Source organism: Corythoichthys intestinalis, chromosome 1 (genome assembly GCF_030265065.1).
Source record: "Corythoichthys intestinalis isolate RoL2023-P3 chromosome 1, ASM3026506v1, whole genome shotgun sequence".
NCBI lineage: Eukaryota > Metazoa > Chordata > Actinopteri > Syngnathiformes > Syngnathidae > Corythoichthys > Corythoichthys intestinalis.
The window spans coordinates 64,612,809-64,633,502 of record NC_080395.1 but is presented as its reverse complement, the minus strand read 5'-3'; the positions used below and the strand labels follow the sequence as shown (position 1 = coordinate 64,633,502).

The 20,694-nt window shown below is 40.7% G+C and overlaps 1 protein-coding gene across 3 annotated transcripts in view; it reads left to right on the top strand.

The window, feature by feature from the left end:
• The window catches only part of mettl15 (methyltransferase 15, mitochondrial 12S rRNA N4-cytidine), an 83,315-nt gene extending 63,212 nt beyond the window's left edge, over window positions 1-20,103 (top strand). For all 3 annotated transcript variants that reach the window (XM_057847706.1, XM_057847723.1, XM_057847716.1), the window contains 3 exons: window positions 3,512-3,703; window positions 4,730-4,908; window positions 17,590-20,103. In XM_057847706.1, coding sequence (XP_057703689.1) covers window positions 3,512-3,703; window positions 4,730-4,908; window positions 17,590-18,011 — 793 coding nt within the window. In that variant the 3' untranslated portion in view covers window positions 18,012-20,103. The remainder of the gene's footprint in view (window positions 1-3,511; window positions 3,704-4,729; window positions 4,909-17,589) is intronic.
• Window positions 20,104-20,694: the final 591 nt, after the last annotated feature.

The following is a 20,694-nucleotide window of genomic DNA, read 5'->3' as shown; positions in this document are numbered from 1 at the left end:
GGCACGGGGAGAACATGCAAACTCCACACAGGAAGGCCAAAGCCCGGGATTTAACCCTTGATCTCAGAACTGTGAGGCTGACGTGCTAACCACTCAGCCACTGTGTAGATAGTTAACTGCTCATTAAAAAGTTTATATTTGTTGTGTATGTTAATATAATTTGTGTTCAAATATTGCAATTTAAATTTCCTAATAAAATCCAGACATTTATTCTGGAAGCTTTCAAAATGTTTCTTTAGTAGTTTTTGAAAACGAAGGAAATCGAACCGTGTATTACCTGAACCAATACACCTGAAAGTTAGTTTAAGTCAAAACAGATTTATTTTGCAATGATTATTGATTGATAGCCTATCAATTAATTCGGTTCATATTGGGGAGAAATGTTGCCCTGACCACCGTTCACCCAGTCTGTTTGGTCTTATAAATGTCGCGTCCCCAGCAAAAAGTGTACATGCAGGTTATGCTGTTATAACGTCCTTACCAATGTTGAGATCAAACCAGAAGCAACCGCATCTGTCACACTAAATTTTTCAATTTAGATTGTTGGATAATATTCTAACATCTAACTGTCCTACTCTTTTGGAGAATTGTCCAACACGTCAGTCAGCAGAAGTCTCAGGTCAAAGCAATGCATGCTCTATCAGAAACCTTTAGTCCTACTGTCAAAATTAACGCAAACACTTGGAACCATTTGCTTTCCATGAAAGAGTTATTTATATTCATTCCAATTTAAATACATGCAGATTACTGGTATTTGTGTTTCTCAAACAAAGACAAAGGAGATTTTTAAATAGTGTTGCCATTGTATCGAATTATAAAATAAACTTCAGTGTTTCCCACAGGATTTTAGGAGACTGTGGTGGGAGGGTCTCTGACCATAGGATTTTTTGAAACTGTGGTGGTGGGCTGCATCGGAGTCGGACAGCCACACCATGTCATGCCACGGCGATTTTTTTTTTTTTTTCATTATTTTTTCCCCCCAAGAAGAACCATAACAACGATATATTTGAAATATTTCATTAGCTAGGCTAATGTTATAGCTCTCAGCTACGGTACATGTATGTAAAATGCGTTGCTGAGTACAGCTACGTTACCCTATGTAATAATGCGACTTTTTTTCTCGTAGCAATAGTACGACTTACATCTCGTAGTGACTCAGGGTTGGCAAACTGTTGAAAAGAGCCATATTTGACACCCCCCCCCCCCCCCCCCCCAAAAAAAAACAAAGAAAAACTGATACAGTATGTCTGGAGCAGCAAAAAATTAAAAGCCTTGTACAAGCCTTATAATTATCAATACTAGCAATATTAGCCTACTATAAAAATGACTAAGTTGGCTAGAAATACATAATTAGCCTTCATGATTAAATGTTTATTTTCCCTGCAGTGGATCCTATAGCGCACCATGTGACTACTCTGTTGTACGATGACACCACAAGTTTAACTTCATTACAATATTAATGAATTGAAAGAATGTTTGTATCATGTTTGTCCTCCTAGAAATCCTATTAAAACAAAAAATATATTTCCCTCCCCCATCTTTTTCCATTTAAAAAAAAAAAAAAAAAAAAAAAGCTCCGAAGCAGCACTAAAGAGCCGCATGCGGCCCAAGAGCCGCGGGTTTCAGACCGCCGTCGTAGCCCTCCTTTTTTCTTTTTATTTGACCCTCATAAGTACTACATTACCACAACAATAACAGTCCTTCTGTCAACTGACCCATTTACAGGACAGGGGGAATTCTAATGGCCGTGTAAAGAGTTTTTCTTGATTCGGTGAGAAGGTGAATAGTTTTTTCCACATTGTTCGTTAACTAAATTTCCACACAAACGCACATCGAGGTACCATTAACTTAGCAAGGAGAGGTAAGAGAGTCATTTTTCGAGTGTCCCAGAGCTCGCGAAATTGTGTGTGTGGGGGGGTGCGCATTTATCCAACTTTCGTCAGCCATAATTGTCTGAAGTTGGCGCGTCGGTGTTGTGCCGAAAAATAGCCACTCCACGCGAAATGTCCCCCCGACGGGAGCGCCCACACGTCACTCGTACAAACAGCCTTTTCTTACCAATCGATGGACACGGAAACGACGTTCTTGCACCGTGAATATGTATCATTTTACTCTGCTTGAACTAATAAATACTTTACTGTGACCAACGCTCTGAAAATAGAGCAAGGCTTTATTTTGGGCCCCGCCTCTCCGCGCAAGTTCAATCAAAGTTTTCTTTCCGTCCACCGCTCACTTTCGCCGAAAAGTCCGATCGAAACTATTGTAATGCCCCGGATATGGGGAAGAAGGAGAGAAGTCTGTATTTGCTTAACCACTCGATTGTGGTAACAATAATAAAGAGAAACAATAACAAAATAACAGCGGGCTGCTACGACATGCGACCGCTATCTCTCGCTATCTCGCTCGTTCTCCCATTCTTCCTACTCGTTCCCCTTGCGTCTCTTAAATAAATAAATAAATAAATAAATAAAATACTGCTCTAAAATGCTGCTCTCGCTCGCGCGGGTAGTAGAGTGGAGTGGGCTACAGCTGTGTAATCGGCTGACTGACGCATCTGATTAGTATCTTTTTTTTTTCGGGGGGGGGGGGGGGGGCGCAAACGAGACTGTGGCGGGCCCAAACGAGACTGTGGCGGGCCGCCACAGTCTCGTCCATTAGTGGGAAACACTGAACTTATAACAGCATCGTTCTGAGGAGGACAGGACGCTGTGAACTTAAGTCTGGAAGGTATTGTTTCCATCTAAATATAGGACCGCATGTAATAACCACCACTAGATTGGTAGAAAAAGCTGCAGAGGACTTTTTAGTTTTAATGTTGAAGATGGTTACTCCTGTTGCTTTCTTGTGCCATCATATTTGATCACACAATGTTAAAAGGTCACATGAATCTTTCATGAATGTGGCTGCAGGATCTCACTGTGCTTGCATGAGGAAGTGACTGAGTATACACGGCTTTGCTCTGTCAGTTATTGGAAAGTCCTAATGGAATAGGTGAGGCAGATTCAAGGCTCCCAAAGAATATCATGTTCATTTTTTCAACGTACAAGAGCAGAAAAATGAAAATTGGCACTGCAGTTGAAGATCAATGAGGCAATGTTACTTTTTCTGCTTTGGATGGGAAATGGCATTTCCTAAATTAAGACATTTTTAAATGGTGTGCTGTACTGACCTTTGACAAACAAGATCCATGTCATATGAAACATCTTATTTTTACTTTCTGCATGTATAGTAGCTCTGAATTATACTGTAGGCATACTGTATATATACATTCACCATGCAGATTGTTTTTATGCTTTTGAAAAGGTTGCTTGTAATTTGTTTGGTTTTAATTGTATCGATGTAAATTAATCAAAGAATCAGTGGGACCAAACTACTGTGTGTACTATTTTAAGGGGCACTTCAGTTAATTTGATGGTTTTGTTTGGCCTCAGAAAGAACTGACACTTACAATGTTATCCAAATATACAGTACAACTAACTGTGATTTTTTTTTTTTTTTTTTTTTCTTCTAGTGGCCGTGTTAAACCATTTCTTGGACTATTCAGCGAGCTTGAATCCCTGCTCTCTTGCGTCAACGTAAAAGCTGGAAGTATTGATGCTGTCCTATTGGATGCTGGCTGTTCTTCAATGCAGCTCGATCAAGCCGAAAGAGGTTTCTCACTCAGCAAGGATGGGCCCTTGGACATGAGAATGGATGGAGTGAGGTGACATATTTTCATGAGATTTATCACTCACCAAATTGGCAAAAAACTTGAATGTTATAAGGTTTAGTAACAATAATCCAAATTAAAACTTTCTGTTTAGACTTTCAGGGGCATTGACCATGATAAACCTCCAATCACGTGGCACTTTTCATCCTTCTGCTGTGAATTGAAATTAGTTGATCAACAGTAGAGGTTCTATCTATTTGAAGCGGGAGGGATGGCAGCTGCTTGAAAACAATCAATATTTGACTCTTTTTGAGGAATTGTTCAAAATCTAGGTGGCCCGGTGACAGAGTAGTTAGCACTAGGGATGATCCGATCACGTAGTCGGAAATCGATTGCGCTATTTTTCAGAGAATTGGAATTGGGTTTTTGATTTAAAAAATATATGTTTTTCTGCTTCATGCTCGTACAGCGCCACAGCCTCTCACCCCGCCTTCTACTAAGCAATGCGGCCGTAGAATCATGTGGGCGTAGTATGTAGGCTATCCGCTACAGTCAGGTATTAATGGAGCCACCTAGCATCGCGTTTGCAACGCGGTCACAACTCCCTTGCCTCCACCCCTCTCCTGCTCTGCTCTCTCGTCTCCGTTAGTCCGTCTCTCTCAGACTTTTCTCGCGTCATTCACCCAACATAGTAACGCATAGTAATGCACGCCTTTCCCGCCTCAGTAACGGTAACGGCATTGCCAAGATGATAAAAGTAATTAATTAGATTAATCACTACTGAAAAAAATAACGCCGTTATATTCTAATGCTGTTATTAACAACACTGTTATTGGGATACATAATTTACATCTACTTATATTGCAAATAGTATTTATATATACTATGAGTTCAGTTTAGCATCTGCCCTTTCCCCACCAATCATAACTGTATCGTGGTTTTGTTGTTTTGATCCCTCACAAATGATTGTTGGGATGACTATAAGCTATAAAGGTTTTCAGCTGTACCTCAGTCAGGATTCAATGCTGTCAGCAAGGACATGACGTTGCAGACTTTAATTGGTCTTCTCTTTGTGCGTAGGTTCTCCGACATGCCTTGTGCTGCTGACGTGGTGAATACCTTAGATCAACAGGCTCTTGCTTCTATACTCACTGCATATGGTGAAGAGAGACACGCTAGGAAAATAGCTTCTGCCATTGTGGAGGCACGCCGTGTCAACCCCATCACCCGGACACAGCAGCTTGCAAGTGTGGTTGCAGGTAGTGAGACATGAACCTAATTACTTCACTCAGTTGTCTCAAAAAGTTGACTTCAAAATCCTGCTTCCAATGAAAAAGAAACATTACTACAGTAGTGGTCTTAGTCATTCGGTTTCATTTTGCCCGTTTCATCTATTTTTTTCCCTTTTCAAAATAGCAATGACAGAAATGCAAGCATTTTAACAAATTGTGGTCAGTACCTTCAAATTTAACTACTGCACCATACATTGTGCATTTCAAATAGATTACTTTCTTCTATTGAAAGATGTTTTCACACTGACGCAAATAGAATTTTCAGTAGAGATGTTTTTTGCCATTCCCTCTACCTTGTTATTACCTTGCGCACGCTAAAACCTCATGACAGACAGACACTAATGGTAATGGATGCAAGCTCATACACAACATAAAATTATTTGCAATATTATTAACTTCACATATTTCCCACCACCGCTTTTATTTATATGGCTCCAAGATTTGAGATGCTGAATGAGTAAAATGTTGTAGTCAATAGTTATTACACAGAGCAGCATGTGCGTCAGCATCGCCCTGGGAGAACAGGTGTGGGTAAGAGCAGCCGTCTGATCTCTTTTGAAGAGCAACAGCAAATCACTGCCTCTGCTTATTCAAAACAATGCAAATAGGTCTTTATTGAAGGAAGTAGCACTAGGGACTATGTGACCAATTGTGCCACAAATGCTGACAAGAAAAATATGTCAGTTGAGGGGAAATAGCATATTTCTAAACTTTGACTTGTGCACCTGCACCCAATGCAACTATGAGATGTATAAACAACATGAAATATAAATTTGTTACTGTCCCTATTCAAGCTGCGTTTCTTTGCCTTCTTTTCCTCAGCTAAAAAGATTACAATAAATAACACGAATTGAAAATGACGGGCAGATGAGACAACATGGCACATACTTTAAATTAGTCTGCATTTCCTTCACGGGGTCCAGCAGTTTACAAAAAGTCACGAGTTTTCAAATGCAGTTTGATTAGTCACTCTTTTTTACATCAACTGCTTGCGGTGTCCATAGCAACTACAGAGGGCAGGAGTACAAATGCTGGAGAAAATGGAAAATTTCAAGATTGTTAGAAAACAAATAACTTTCAACCATGCTTCTGAATTCATTTTAAATACGTGCTAAATCTCCATGCTGTGATTTTGTCATTATTTTCAATTCAGTACTGTATCACTTTTTTAGGCCTTTAAAACGCATATACAGTGGGGCAGATAAGTATTTAGTCAACCACTAATTGTGCAAGTTTTCCCACTTGAAAATATTAGAGAGGCCTGCAATTGTCAACATGGGTAAACCTCAACCATGAGAGACAGAATGTGGAAAAAAAAAACAGAAAATCACATTTTTTTATTTTTAAATAATTTATTTGCAAATCATGGTGGAAAATAAGTATTTGGTCAATACCAAAAGTTCATCTCATTACTTTGTACCCTTTGTTGGCAATAACGGAGGCCAAACATTTTCTGTAAATCTTCACAAGCTTTTCACACACTGTTGCTGGTATTTTGGCCCATTCTTCCATGCAGATCTCCTCTAGAGCAGTGATGTTTTGGGGCTGTCGCTGGGCAACACGGACTTTCAACTCCCTCCACAGATTTTCTATGGAGTTGAGTTCGAGAGACTGGCTCGGCCACACCAGGACCTTGAAATGCTTCTGACACAGCCACTCTTTTGTTGCCCTGGCTTTGTGTTTTGGATCATTGTCATGCTGAAAGAACCAGCCACGTCTCATCTTCAATGCCGTTGCTGATGGAAGGAGATTTTCAGTCAAAATCTCTCGATACATGGCCCCATTCATTCTTTCCTTTGCACAGATCAGTCTTCCTGGTCCCTTTGCAGAAAAACTGCCCCAAAGCATGATGTTTCCACCTCCATGCTTCACAGTGGGTATGGTGCAGTTGAGTATTCTTTCTCCTCCAAACACGAGAACGTGTGTTTCTACCAAAAAGTTCTATTTTGGTTTCATCTGACCATAACACATTCTCCCAGTCCTCTTCTGGATCATCCAAATGCTTTCTAGCGAACCGCAGACAGGCCTGGACGTGTACTGGCTTAAGCAGGGGGACACGTCTGGCAGTGCAGGATTTGAGTCCCTGGCAGCGCTTTGTGTTACTGACAGTAGCGTTTGTTACTGTGGTCCCAGCTCTCTGTAGGTCATTCACTAGGTCCCCCCGTGTAGTTCTGGGATTTTTGCTCACCATTCTTGTTATCATTTTGACGCCACGGGGTGAGATCTTGCATGGAGCCCCAGATTGAGGGAGGTTATCAGTGGTCTTGTATGTCTTCCATTTTCTAATAATTGCTCCCACAGTTGATTTCTTTACACCGAGCGAAGAGTGAAGAGTTACAGAAAACGTTTGGTCTCCATTATTGCCAACAAAGGGTACATAACAAAGTATTGCGATTAACTTTTGGTATTGACCAAATACTTATTTTCCACCATGATTTGCAAATAAATTCTTTAAAAATCAAACAATGTGATTTTCTGTTTTTTTTCCCCACATTCTGTCTCTCATGGTTGAGGTTTATCCATGTTGACAGTTACAGGCCACTCTAATATTTTCAAGTGGGAGAACTTGCACAATTGGTGGTTGACTAAATACTTATTTGCCCCACTGTATATGGAAGGATGTGGGCATACGAGTTCTGGATTTTTGTGCAGCCTTGCTCTCATAAATGAAATGTCACATTGACAAATGTAAAGTGGTAGGACAGTGTATGTCACTCGCACGTCTGCCTAACACTTGAGATTTGTGGTTGAAAATAACTTACAGTATTTGTGGAAATGGCGTTGCTTATATGGGGTTTTCTTTGGATTGAAGGCTTTCTGACTGGCATGGATGACCACTTCAGTATTTCACCAATTTCAGCTATAACAGTGTGATTAATGGGGATGTTAATGTATGGGGGCTGGAGAGGAGGGTCCCTTAGGAAGTCGAATCTCGGATTCAGGAGGAGCAGTGTGGTTTTCGGGCTGTGGAGCAGTGGACCAACTCTACACCCTTGGCAGTGTCCTTGAGGGTGCATGGGAGTTCGCCCAACCAGTCTACATATGTTTTATAGATTTGGAGTATGCGTTCGACCGTGTGTCTCGCAGAGTCCTGTGGCGGGTGCTTTGGGAGTACAGGGTACCGAGCCCCCTAGTAAGAGCTGTTTGGTCCCTGTACGACCGGTGCCAGACTTTGGTCCACATTGCTGGCAGTAAGTTGGATTTTTCTTACCTTTGTCACCGATTCTATTCATAACTTTTATGGACAGAACTTCTAAGCGCAGCCGAAGCGTTGAGGGGTTCTGGTTTAGTGGCCTTAGCCTCATCACTGCTTTTTGCAAATGATGTGGTGCAGTTGGCTTTGTCAAGTCGTGATCTCCAACTCTCACTGGTGTTTCGCAGACGAGTGTTAAGCAGTTAAATGAAGATCAGCACCTCCAAATCCGAGACCATGGTCCTCAGTTGGAAAAGGCTTGCATGCCCTCTCCAGGTCAGCGATGAGATCCTGCCCCAAATGGAGGAGTTCAAGAATGTTGGGGTCTTGTTCACCAGTAAGGGGTAGGAGGGAGCGGGACATCAACTGAGCCAAAAGGGGAAGCTCTTGATTTACCAGTCGATCTATGTTACTACCCTCACCTACGGTCACAAGTTGTGGATCGTCACCGAAAGAACAAGATCCCGGATACAAGCAGCCGAAATGGGTTTCCTCCGCATGGTGTCCGGGCTCTCCCTTAGAGATATGATGAGAAGCATGGTCATCCAGGAGGGACTCAGGACGAGCCATTACTCCTCCACATTCAGAGGAGCCAGCTGAGGTGGCTCGGGCATCTGGTTCAGCGGCACGGATAACATCAAGCCAATATGAACATTTTTTCCAAACACGCGTCAGGATGTCTCGGTCCACCATGTTGTTTGCAAGTGTTATTCAATTACCAGTAAATATCGATGAGATGAAAGATGGAAAAAAAAAAACTTGAATGTATTTACAGCACCTTTCAATGCTGGAGTTTTGTATTGTTTTTCATTTTTGAAATACTGCGTGCTGATCTTAGCATATTCTTTTTGCAACATCCTGTAAAACAATTGCAGGATTGCAGGTTGGATAATGCATCCAAACCACAAAATAATATAGTACAGTACATTCAGTAGTTTATTTTACCTTACTCTTGGTGGCCCTTACATTTGTGCAGGATTGTGCACAATGCTGTTGATGTTCTAAGTTGTTGTGCAATGAATTTTCCTTCACATATTGGCCAGCGACGCTACAATATCAGTTCATATAAAATGCAAATGAAACACAACAGCGATATACTGTACAGGGGTGGGGGATTGTGACATGTATTAATATTGATGCCCCCCCCCCCCCCCACACACACACACGATAAGCCTTTTTCCCCCTGGATTTGTCTCCTGGACCTTTGAAAGATGAATTAGAGAGAGGGAGAGAGAGCACATGGCTAGGTGAGGCGAGACTAAGGCTTGGTCTCTGTGCAGGCATTGTATTGATTGCAGTGTGACTCACACCTTTGGCTGTTTAGTGCAGGAGGGAAGAAATGCCACATCACTCACTTCCCTATTTATTGCAGTTTCTCTTAAAGGTCTTTTACAGACCTTTATATTAAAATGGTGTAAACTCTAACCCAAAACCCACATTTATTAGCTTTATCCATATATTAAGACTAACGATACATGTATTGAAATCGTGATACTAAGAGTCTTGGTCCTGTTCTGTGGTGTAAAAAGGCAAAATCAAGACACCCTCTGCTGGCAACTGCCTGCAACGGGACAGGCCCGAGATGTTGACAATGGCCTGTGATGCTTGCAAAAAGTTTTGTGTTACCCGTACCTGCATCAGTTAGTTGACCGTGGTGGAGGACACACCAGAGATGGCTCTCACGACAGTGACAGAAAGAGAGCAAATGAGAAAAAGAAAGATAGAGATGGTTGCGTTATACACCCACCCGCTTTTTTTTTTTTTTTTTTTTTTTTAACCTGTCCTAATCCGCTGCTTAGACATGAAGAATGGGAATCTGAGGCCACTTTCAATTTAGACAGAGAGGACCAGGGTCCGGTTAGAGAGCTGCCTCGCAGTAACAGACGCAAACCAGTTGTTGAAAAGGATCAGCATTCACACTGTGCCAAACGAACTTTCCGAGGAGCATGGCGTGGACAAAAGGTGCACTCATTGATTGGACAAATAGAAGAGGAAACACCTCCCTCACGGCAGGGGAGGGAAGGTGGTGCGTCACAGCGTAGTGCTGTGATGCTGCACGTGATATTAAACTGTATATGCTGTAGTTTTTGTTTTTTTTACTGTCTTTTATATAGCAATGATAATATAACCGTGCGTCTGTATGTGTCCTTTTTTTTGGTCAACTGACTGTTTTGTGCAGCAGATGTTTGTATGCATGTAAGTCAAAAGAAAAACAACCTAATGTAGCACAGCATAGCAAGTCACCGCTTGGCCTACGGGGGGGTCGCGCCCGCCAAACTGCATTGTATTAAAAAAAATGCCATGAAAGGGAACCACGTAGTACCCAATCACACAGGCGTGCGATCGGTCGCTGAATTCTGTGACTTTTTGGACTGTCAAATTGTCGCCACTTCCAGGAGAGACTCAGTCGCCCGGAGAGGCTCCGCCTTTCCCAGCTTCTGTCACTCTCACACACTACGTTCAGCAACAGCATGCAAAACACATCTGCCACATTAGAACCCAATTCTGTGTATCAAATACAACTGCTTAGTAAAGCACAACAACAATGAGCATGGTTTGTTTGTCATCTTGCCTTTGTTGACTTTCAATAGCGTGCGCGCTGTACTCCGTTTCCAAGGATGCCCTCCCTGCTCCATGCTGTAATATTGAACATAAATTACGAAAAACATACCCTGTCCAGTTGCATTCACGAAGGAAGCAAGGTGCGCTTACAGCGGACCGAGACCCACGATTTTAAGACGACCAGAGTTCGTTTGTTTGGTGCGGACTAGAGTTTGGGTCCGCATTCACATTTACAAAACGAGCGGACTATCTGAGGAAAAGAACTCTGGTCCGTTTAAAATGGACCAAACAGTGCTAGTGTGAAAGCGCCCCGGGTGTCTTTATAGACTGAAAAGTTATAATGTACCACGTGGGAGGTGTACTTCCATTGTGTTTGTTCATATTGTTTTATAAGGAGAAAGCAGCGGACAGGAAGGGGTTTTGGGGGGACAGAGATAAGCATAGACAGAAGTAAAGAACAGCCAACAAACAAAATGAATACATCATTAAACACACATGCTACCACTGAACATAGCGGTGCTATCGTGATCTAAATTATATTTACGAGTGGACAACGTGTGTGTGTGTGGGGGGTAACCGATGGATCAGAGGAGGGAAGATTATTCAGATAGAGATGTGATAGGGCAGGCATGCAAATGCCATTAAAGTGCATACTACAGGATAAAAAAAAAGTCTTAAATAGGATTATTATGTGAATTAGAATCATATTCTGAGACGATTAGACTATATACAACAATTTGGCAAAGCGCAGATGACGAGAAATTAGTCTTTTAATCTGCCATTTAGCCACGCCTACCATTATAGGGCTCTAGTGTCCCAACAGGAGGATGACGTCGGCAGGGTCATGGTTTCATCTGATTTAGAATCCAGCCCATTGAGGGGTAATTATTCAGAATGAGGAAAATGCGAGGAAGAGAGCAGCTAAATGTCATTGTTTCAATCTTGCTGCTCCAATATTTTTACAGGATATTCTTTTTATCAAAGTATTTTTCCCCAATTGCTAAAAAAATATGGTATGGTCATGACAAATAACAGTCTTGTGCTAAATGGAATATGAAATATTAAAAAGGCATTTATTCAGTACGACATGGCAAAATTACTCCATAATGGTCACAACTGTCGACTTCACCTTTACTGTCGCACCTCCCAAACAATATTTTATGTCACCGTAGTTAATCCGGCTTTTGTCATTTCCCTGCCCTGGCTTCGGAGAATGTAAACAAACAGGCGTGACAGCTAGCCGACATGCTAACCCGAACCACGTGACGTCTCAAAGTCTTATTTTTGCTTGTCGAAGCGAAAAATGACACAAAACCTGCCCGGATCATATCACACAGTGGCGGGGTTGTCGATTGTCTTTGCCAATCGGCAAACCGCGCGGCGGCGAGCAAGTTAGAGCTAGTCGTTCCCCTGCTGCAGGCAGACGGCTCGTTTGCGGGGAAGCAGTTGGACAATGACCGCCGGACAAACCGGCCGACGTCGGAGGAGCGCATAGCTGCCACATGGTCAACACCAATATGGCGTTAACCCTTTAACACGTAAGCCTATTTTGTCCGAATTTGCATGCCTTTGATGTTGCCTTTATATTTCAAAGAAAAAAATTTGTTCACAATGGCCAAGTTGGATCCCTTTTTTCAGGACACCATAACCTTCATGTCCAAACTGTTGTTTTCTTCACTGACCAATTGTAATGAATATTTTTTATCCAAAAAGAAAAATCCAAAAAGAAAAAAAAAATCCTAAAATCATTTGTCAAAATTTTAATGTTGATGTCCTATTGACAACCAAACATGTTCTACCAACCGTTTTGAAGCTTGATAATATTTATTCAACATGTTAGGATACATAGGATAGGATAACATTTAACAGAAAAAAATAAGAATGAATATTTATATGTTTGGCAATTTAACACAAACAGCATGTATGGTCATAGCCGTTTTTGGCCTTTACACATACAGTGCAAAATAGTGAAATTTTGCATCCCTTTCTTTAGGTGGCGCCTCGCTTGGCAATTTATTAAAAAAGTTCACGTTCATCCTTCTTGACCTCACAACGGCTCCTGGAATATGTAGTCTTTTGTGTTCCTGTCGGTTTTGAAAAAGGACAAGAAATGATGGAAATATGGACATAAATATATGGTCAGTTCAGCGTTTAAATGCTTATTTATGAGTGCAATAAAACTATAAAACTCAAATGACATTACCTCCCGTTTTACTTGGTCAATTGACTTCAAGTAAAAACGGGCGGGGTCATCAACTTCCGCACTTTCAAATGAGAGCAACCGGCGGCACGTGGTGGACGTAATTGCAGTGTGACAAGGCTTCAAAGAAGATATGGGTAAACGTGTCGCAGCCGACACGTTCGGTGTTAAAGGGTTAAATAATTCTGTACTACATGGCGAACACGTAAACAGTGAGTGAGTCATACGAGAGCGGCGTGCAGTTGTTGTGCAGCTAACATGGCAGGATGTGTCTGAGGAGAACTTTTCTACATGTCCGTCCATGATCAAACATAAGTAAATAGTCCTTTGTTTAAAGAAAGTTTGTAGTGTTTACCTTGTAATCGCTGTATTCGCGGCCATTTTTAACACAAAGTTGCAATTTTTGATGGGGTTGAACATTTGACAGAACACCGGGCACACGAAGGGGGCAATAAGCCGAGTATAGAGGGGGGTGTGCGACAAGCCGCCGGTCGAGCGGCATTCTCTGTGGACAATCAGCCACAAAATGCAAGCCACCTCCGTATTAAAACGTGTGCCATGATCCCAGAATTTGACATAATACAAAATACGATTTTTACTCACGTCCTTGTAAGTCCAATGGTCTTACAGGAGTAGGGCTTGTTTTGGCCAATATCCGCGGTCAGTGGGAACCTTTTGAAACCCAAAAAGGCTCACACGCCTCTCCCTGGCGCAGAAACAATTTTCTGCAGGTCATTTGGCTGGCGTGATGTGAAAAAATAAACAATCTGCTAAATGAGCTGAATCCGCAGTCTATCTGCATGCTATAAAGCAATGCTGTATTGTGAGATGCTATCCCAGGTGACGTCACCTTCACATTCCTCCTCAAAACAGGAAGTTATTCATTTTCACGCGTGCGGGATTAAAAAAATTGAAGAAATAAAACGATCGCTTCCACACACATCCAAGCGATCCATTTCATTTAGGGTCATAAAATACTATGTGAAATATGAAATAAACATGCTTTTTGGTGTCATACGTACCTTATTGTGAGATGATGGACCTAGTATTAAGCAACCAGTGAGTGTTGATAAATTAACATCCTACACTTTGCTAACCCAGACGCTAATCTTGTCACCAACAATCTCATTTACCTGAATGTGCCTAGTTGCACCTAGTCATGCGTGAACACAGCCTAGACTGTCCCAGTTGGTTACCACCTGGGAGGAGGTCCTCCACCTATGGAGAAGGACTCAGCTGAGAAGGGTGCAGACCTTGAATTGGGACACATGTCTCTCCGTTGCCCCGGGAATGCCTCAGTACCCCTTCCCTCCTCCTCCTTTCAGAAGAGCTGAAGGCAGTGTTTGCAGGCAGGGAAGTATTAAAACGCTACTCGGACCCAGACGAAGCTAAGATGTATGGAATTATGTTGATAAAATAAATAATGTCCTGTTGTCTCAGGTTATGTGACAAAAGTAAGGAAGACAGGAAAAACCTTAGCAGTAAATGTTAGTTAACAATACTATTGTGTATCATCAAATTCCTATGTCTTCTGTCTGATGGTTGGAGGTGGATAATGCTGGACCATGAACTCTATACAAATGCACCAAACAGTTGGTAAATGCTGTGATTTGTTTTTGAGTACACAAACTCAAATTCATCTTTTGAGCATGATTTTGTATCTGAAACGCTGTCTTCATGCATGACTCTAAAGAAATGTAGTATATACTGGTCAGTGTAAATTTGCTGGCATAAAGCCATCTTCTATGATGTTTTAACTTCTCCTTTTTGGTGTGCGTTTTAATGAGGATCACTGGCATTTATGATCAAAATATGTATGAATGCATTTGAAATATAAAGGATTACATTGTGGAGCCAATGTGCACATTTACCAGAAGTACTGAAGTGCCTGTTGTGAATGGTGACAGCTGAGCCAGACTACAAAAACATTTGAAATATGAACACGGCGCTCATGAATTAGAAACATTTGGCTCCTTTGACTTAAGTATTTTAGTGACACATTGGCCAGTCAACACCATCCATCTGCTCTGCATTGAGGCTCTGATGGGCCGAATGGACTTGCAGTTCAGTCCTGCTGTTCTTCCTTCTTTCCTTCATACAGTGGCCTAAACATACATATGTGATCATCTCATCTTTGTTGCCTTCAATTTTTGAGTCATGATGCATTAATGATATAAATATATTAGCACTGTACCAGTGCCAGTTGCTAAGGATTTGGAGTTGTCATCTCCATGAGGCTCTTCAATCTATCACATGCGCTACTCTTGGGGGACATAAGCAGAGTTTAAGAAGGGCATGGTGGCCAAAAAGTGTCCTTGCATGTGATTTACTTTCCTATATATTATTTTAAAATTAAGAATTTCCCGGTAAACTATTGTCTATAAAAGTTGTAAAGCAATAAAACAACAAAAATAAATAAAATGAAAGCTAAGCTTTCAAAAGCGACGACAACTAGCAAGAACCAAGGATTGAAAATGTGGACCATGAAACGCTAGAGACCCCCGTCAAAATTGTGAGCGGAGTTTCAATTTGCCCGCTAAAGACTCTAGTTGTACAACAGAGCCACCACCGGGTTCTTGCCAATGTAGTTACACCCCGTCAAAAATCGTGTCCCCTGGCTACGGGAGCGCACACACACACATTAGTTGTGAGTGCTACGCTATGGGTTGTAAACTGGAGAAACTCCATACAGGACTTGAATTACTGTAATAACAGTTATAGGTCATCCTACGAGTAAAACAGTGAAGCATTACCTTTTTACGTTCAGTACGTACAGTATGTTACATTACATGACAGAAAAAAAGTGGGGTTTTTTTGATGGATGGGCCATGTTTTAAAACCTCGTAGATAACTACATCACCAAAACACGGAAATCAAGCAAATCAGTGCAGCGCAGTGGCTCCGCCCAGGGGTTACAATTTGTGACGGGGGTAACTACATTGGCACGACACCGGTGGGCGTGCCATATTCAATGGATGACGATCTTAGCGAAAAGTATAGGTGTCGTAAACAGCCTGATTTAAAATACCCCACAAGAATGATGGGAAACAAAAGAACGCTTATTTTCAACATTATTATAAATATTCTTGTAAGTTTATTTGATTGTAGACACTGCGTTTTGGGGTCATCAACATTTTGTGCCCCCCCTGCCCCAAAATTCAAACTCCGCCTATAGGAGGCACATGCCTCCAAATGTTAGTGCTCTTATTTTCACCAAACCAAAACACGTCATTTAATCTGTTTTAGATTAAAAGGAAAACTCAAAATTTTCTACAACGGTGTGGAGAGAAAAGATTGAATCACAGCTTACTGTATTTTTCGGACTATATATCGCAGTTTTTTTCATAGATTGACAGAGGGTGCGTCTTATACTCTGGAGCGACTTATGTGTGTTATTTACGGTCAGGTCGGGCCGACTTCTCTCTCGCTTTTTTAAAAAAAATAAATATGTATTCATATATTTATATTAAAACGATGTATGGATGTTAAATAAAATAAATAATTTGAATAAAACGGAGAAGGCCTGTGCACTTGAACGCCGTGGCCCCCAGTCTCTTTTCAATCTTCCCCTCCCGCTCTGGTGCCCTTTCCTTTTTGATATGGAGCGAAATAGGAGTGGAATTGAAAAGCAAACAACTGCGCTAGGAGTGGGGTATGGAAAGGATTCAAATTGATTGTTGAAGATGCTATACAGAAACCTATGTCGACTTCGCTGAATGTAAACGAATGTGGCGCTTTGGTCTCATACAAGAAATAAATTTAACAAACTTTTCCAGCGTTATTTGGTTGTGTAAATACATTTATAATGATCATAAAAATATATAGACTATTACATATATATACATTGAGAAAACTTGTGTTTTTTTCTGCCAACTCGAGGAGATAAAAATAAATGTCAAATCCACTATCCGCCTGTTAGACACACAAATATAAAAGATATAAATGTTTATTGACTATCCATCTAGCAGTCTTGTTTAATTTTAACTGGGAGAATTTGTTACAAAAGACAGGCTTTAATTTGTGATCATTATGCATATATGCACCGGCATCGTCAGAAACGTGATCACACAAGGGTTTTTCGGGCTCGGGCAAGCAAATCAAGTTAATTGATCAGGCTCGGGCCGGGTCGGGCTTTAATACCCACGGGCTGGTCGGGTCGGGCTGGATTTTTCAGGCCCGATCTAACTTCTAGCATTATATAATGTTAGCATAACATACGCCTATTCAGCCTGTTGTTCTCTATTGTATTTTAAATTGCCTTTCAAGATGACATGTCTGTCCTTGGTGCTGAATTCTATCAAATACATTTCCCCCCAAAAATGCGATTTATACTCCAGTGCGGCTGATATGTTTTTTTTTCCTTTTCATTGCTTATTTCTTGGCTGGTGCGACTTATACTCAGATGTGACTTATAGTCCAAAAAATACGGTATATCGAGTTCATGTTAAGAGGGCCATGCTGAGGTGGCTTGGCTTTCTCTGATATTTCCACTCAATGTGCTGGTATGCTGCTGTCCAGAAATTTAGCATGACTAAGACGTAACTACCTCAACTCAAAATATTTCAGGCATCGAAGTTAAGTATTAAAAATAAAGATGGCTATAAGTGAGATCTAAAATTAGAACCAAATAAATACTAAACTCTATGTGGAGCATTTAAACATGTATTGTCTCTCTTCATCTGTCCGTCTCTAGGATCTTTTCCTTCAGCGGCTGTCTATGCCCGTAAGGACAGACTCCATCGACCTGCGCATGTGGCTACGAAGACCTTTCAGGCTTTGCGCATCTTTGTGAATAATGAGTTGAACGAACTTCACGCTGGTCTGCAAGCAGCACAGACAGTACTGAGATCTGGAGGACGTCTCTGCGTCATCACATTTCACTCACTGGAAGACAGACTTGTGAAGCGCTTCCTTCAGGGGGATGATCTGTCCAATTTTGAACACTCTCACTTTGGCCTGTGGAAGCAAAGGACAGGAAAATCAGCAGGGATGAAAAAAGATGGAAGTGGTTTTTGGCATCCTTTGTCTAAAAAGGTGATCACCCCAGAAAAAGATGACGTGAAAGAGAATGCTCGAGCTCGCTCTGCAAAACTAAGGGTAGCCCTCAGATGTTAATTTGTTATTTTATTCTTTTTGGTCACACTTTACAATAATGGTCCCTGAATTAACATTAGTTAATGCATTTTTAGACAATGTTTAAGTAATATTCATATAATCCCTTATCAAACATTAATTCGTTAATTAACATTTGTTAATGCAAAACCAGACGGTAACTAAACTAATGGTTAAGGAACATTAAAAAAAATAATAATGTAATACAATACTTTACATTAACTCACATACACATTAGTGCAATATTACACACTTATTAATGTATCCTAGTTCGAGTAAGTGAATATATTCTTCTAAATTGAGAAACATTGCTCTGTCAGTCATTAGTTGCTCCGAACCTAACTTTAAGTACGGTATTATGTGGAGCACATGCGTCCCTAACTAAGAAATTATAGACCAATTAATTCATTCCTGAATGTTTTTTTTGGACCCTGATTGGAAAGTGGACCACATGTAACCCTTGGGTAGCAGATATGCTGAACCATTAATAGTTCAAATGAATGAAATTGAGGCAATCACAAGCAAATACTTGTACATATTTTATTGAAAACAGACACTATCAAGGTGGCATCTTATGCATTAACTAATGTTAATATATTGACTTAAACATTAATTACTGTCTAAAAATGCATTAACTAATGTTAATAAAGGGACTTTTGTTAGGTTTTAAAAAAATAATAATCATATATATATATACACATATATATACACATGTATACAGTGGTATGAAAAAGTATCTGAACCTTTTGGAATTTCTCACACTTCTGCATAAAATCACCAAATGTGATCTGATCTTTGTCAAAATCACACAGATGAAAATGCAGTGTCTGCTTTAACTAAAACCACCCAAACATTTATACGTTTTCATATTTTAATGAGGGTAGCATGCAAACAATGACAGAAGGGGGGAAATAGGTATGTGAACCCTCTGCCTAAAGAGGCTTAAAGAGCAATTGAAACCAATTTTTACCAAACATTTTAAGTCAGGTGTGTGCCCAATCACCGATGAGTGATTTAAAGCTGCCCTGCCCACTATAAAACACACACTTGGTAAGAAATGTCTTGATGAGAAGCCTTGTCTGATGTGCATCATGGCTGGGTCAAAAGAGCTGTCTGAAGACCTGCGATCAAAGATTGTTGATTTGTATAAAGTTGGGAAAGGATAAAAAACCATCTACAAAAGTCTGAATGTTCATCAGTCAACCGTCATAGAACTTGTCTACAAATGGAGAAAGTTTGGCACTGTTGCTTCTCTCCCAAGGAGTGGCCGTCCACCAAAGATGACGGCAAGAGTTCAGCGCAGAATACTCAGAGAGGTAGAAAAGAACCCTAGAGTGTCTGCTAAAGACGTATAGAAATCACTGGCGCAGGTCAATATCTCTGTGCACACATCAACTATATGTAAAATATGGCCAAGAATGGTGTATGGGAGGACTCTACGGAGGAAGCCACTGCTGTCTAAAAAACATTGTTGCTTGTTTAATTTCGCAAAAAGGCACTAGGACACTTCACAGACGTTTTGGCAAAATATTTTGTGGACTGATGAAACCAAAGTTGAATTGTTTGGGTGTAGCACAAAACGTCATGTGTTGAGGAAAAATGGAACTGCTCACCAACATCAGCACCTAATCCCCACTATGAAGCATGGTGGAGGGATCATCATGATTTAAGGCTGTTTTGCTGCCTCAGGGCCTGGACAACTTGCAATCATTAATGGAAGAATGAATTCAAAGGTTTATCAGGTTGTTTTGCAGGAAAATCTGAGGCCATTTGTCAGACAGTTGAAGCTAACTAAGCTAAGGATGGATGCTGCAACAAGACAATGATCCAAAACGCAGAAGTAAATCAACTTCAGAATGGTTTCAGAAGAACAAAATACACGTTCTGGAGTGACCAAGTCAAAGTCCAGACTTGAACCCCATTGAGATGCTGTGGCATGACCTAAAGACAGCAACTCATTCAACACATCCCTGGAATCTGACTGAACTATAGCAGTTTTGTCGAGAAGAATGGACCAAGATTAGTCCTGATCGATGTGCCAGACTGATCTGCAGCTACAGGAAGCGTCTGGTTGAAGTTATTGCTGCCAATGGGGGGGGGGGCTACAAAATATTATATGTGATGGTTCACTTACTTATTTCTCCCCCTTCTGTCGTTGTTTGCATACTATTCTCATTAAAATATAAAAACCTAAAAAAGTTTGGGTGGTTTTAGTTGAAGCAGACACTGTTTTTTCATCTGTGTGATTTCGACAAAGATCAGATAACATTTGATTGTGATTTTCTGCAGAAATTTGAGAAATTCCAAAAGGTTCAGATACTTTTTCATACTACTGTATGTATTAGTTTTTTATTACGTGGGTTATTTTCATACAGTTGATCATTACCTGTAAGGCCAGTTTCTCTAAAATTGACAGTGTGCCTTATAGTCCAGTGCACTTGTATTGTTGTGTTATACTTGTTTTCAAATTATTCAACTGACGCCGGCTTGTATTGCCAAAGCAAGTCTGACATTTATTTATCTTATAAACAGATCAAAAAAGGACATAATATTGACAAATGTAAGTGTCGATTTTACAAGTCTTAATTTGATCTGTGAATGAATAAAATAAAAATATTGTAGTCGTGTGAAAAACTAATTGCCCCCTTCTTGTTTTTTTGTTTTGCTTCTTTATTTTTTTTTAATA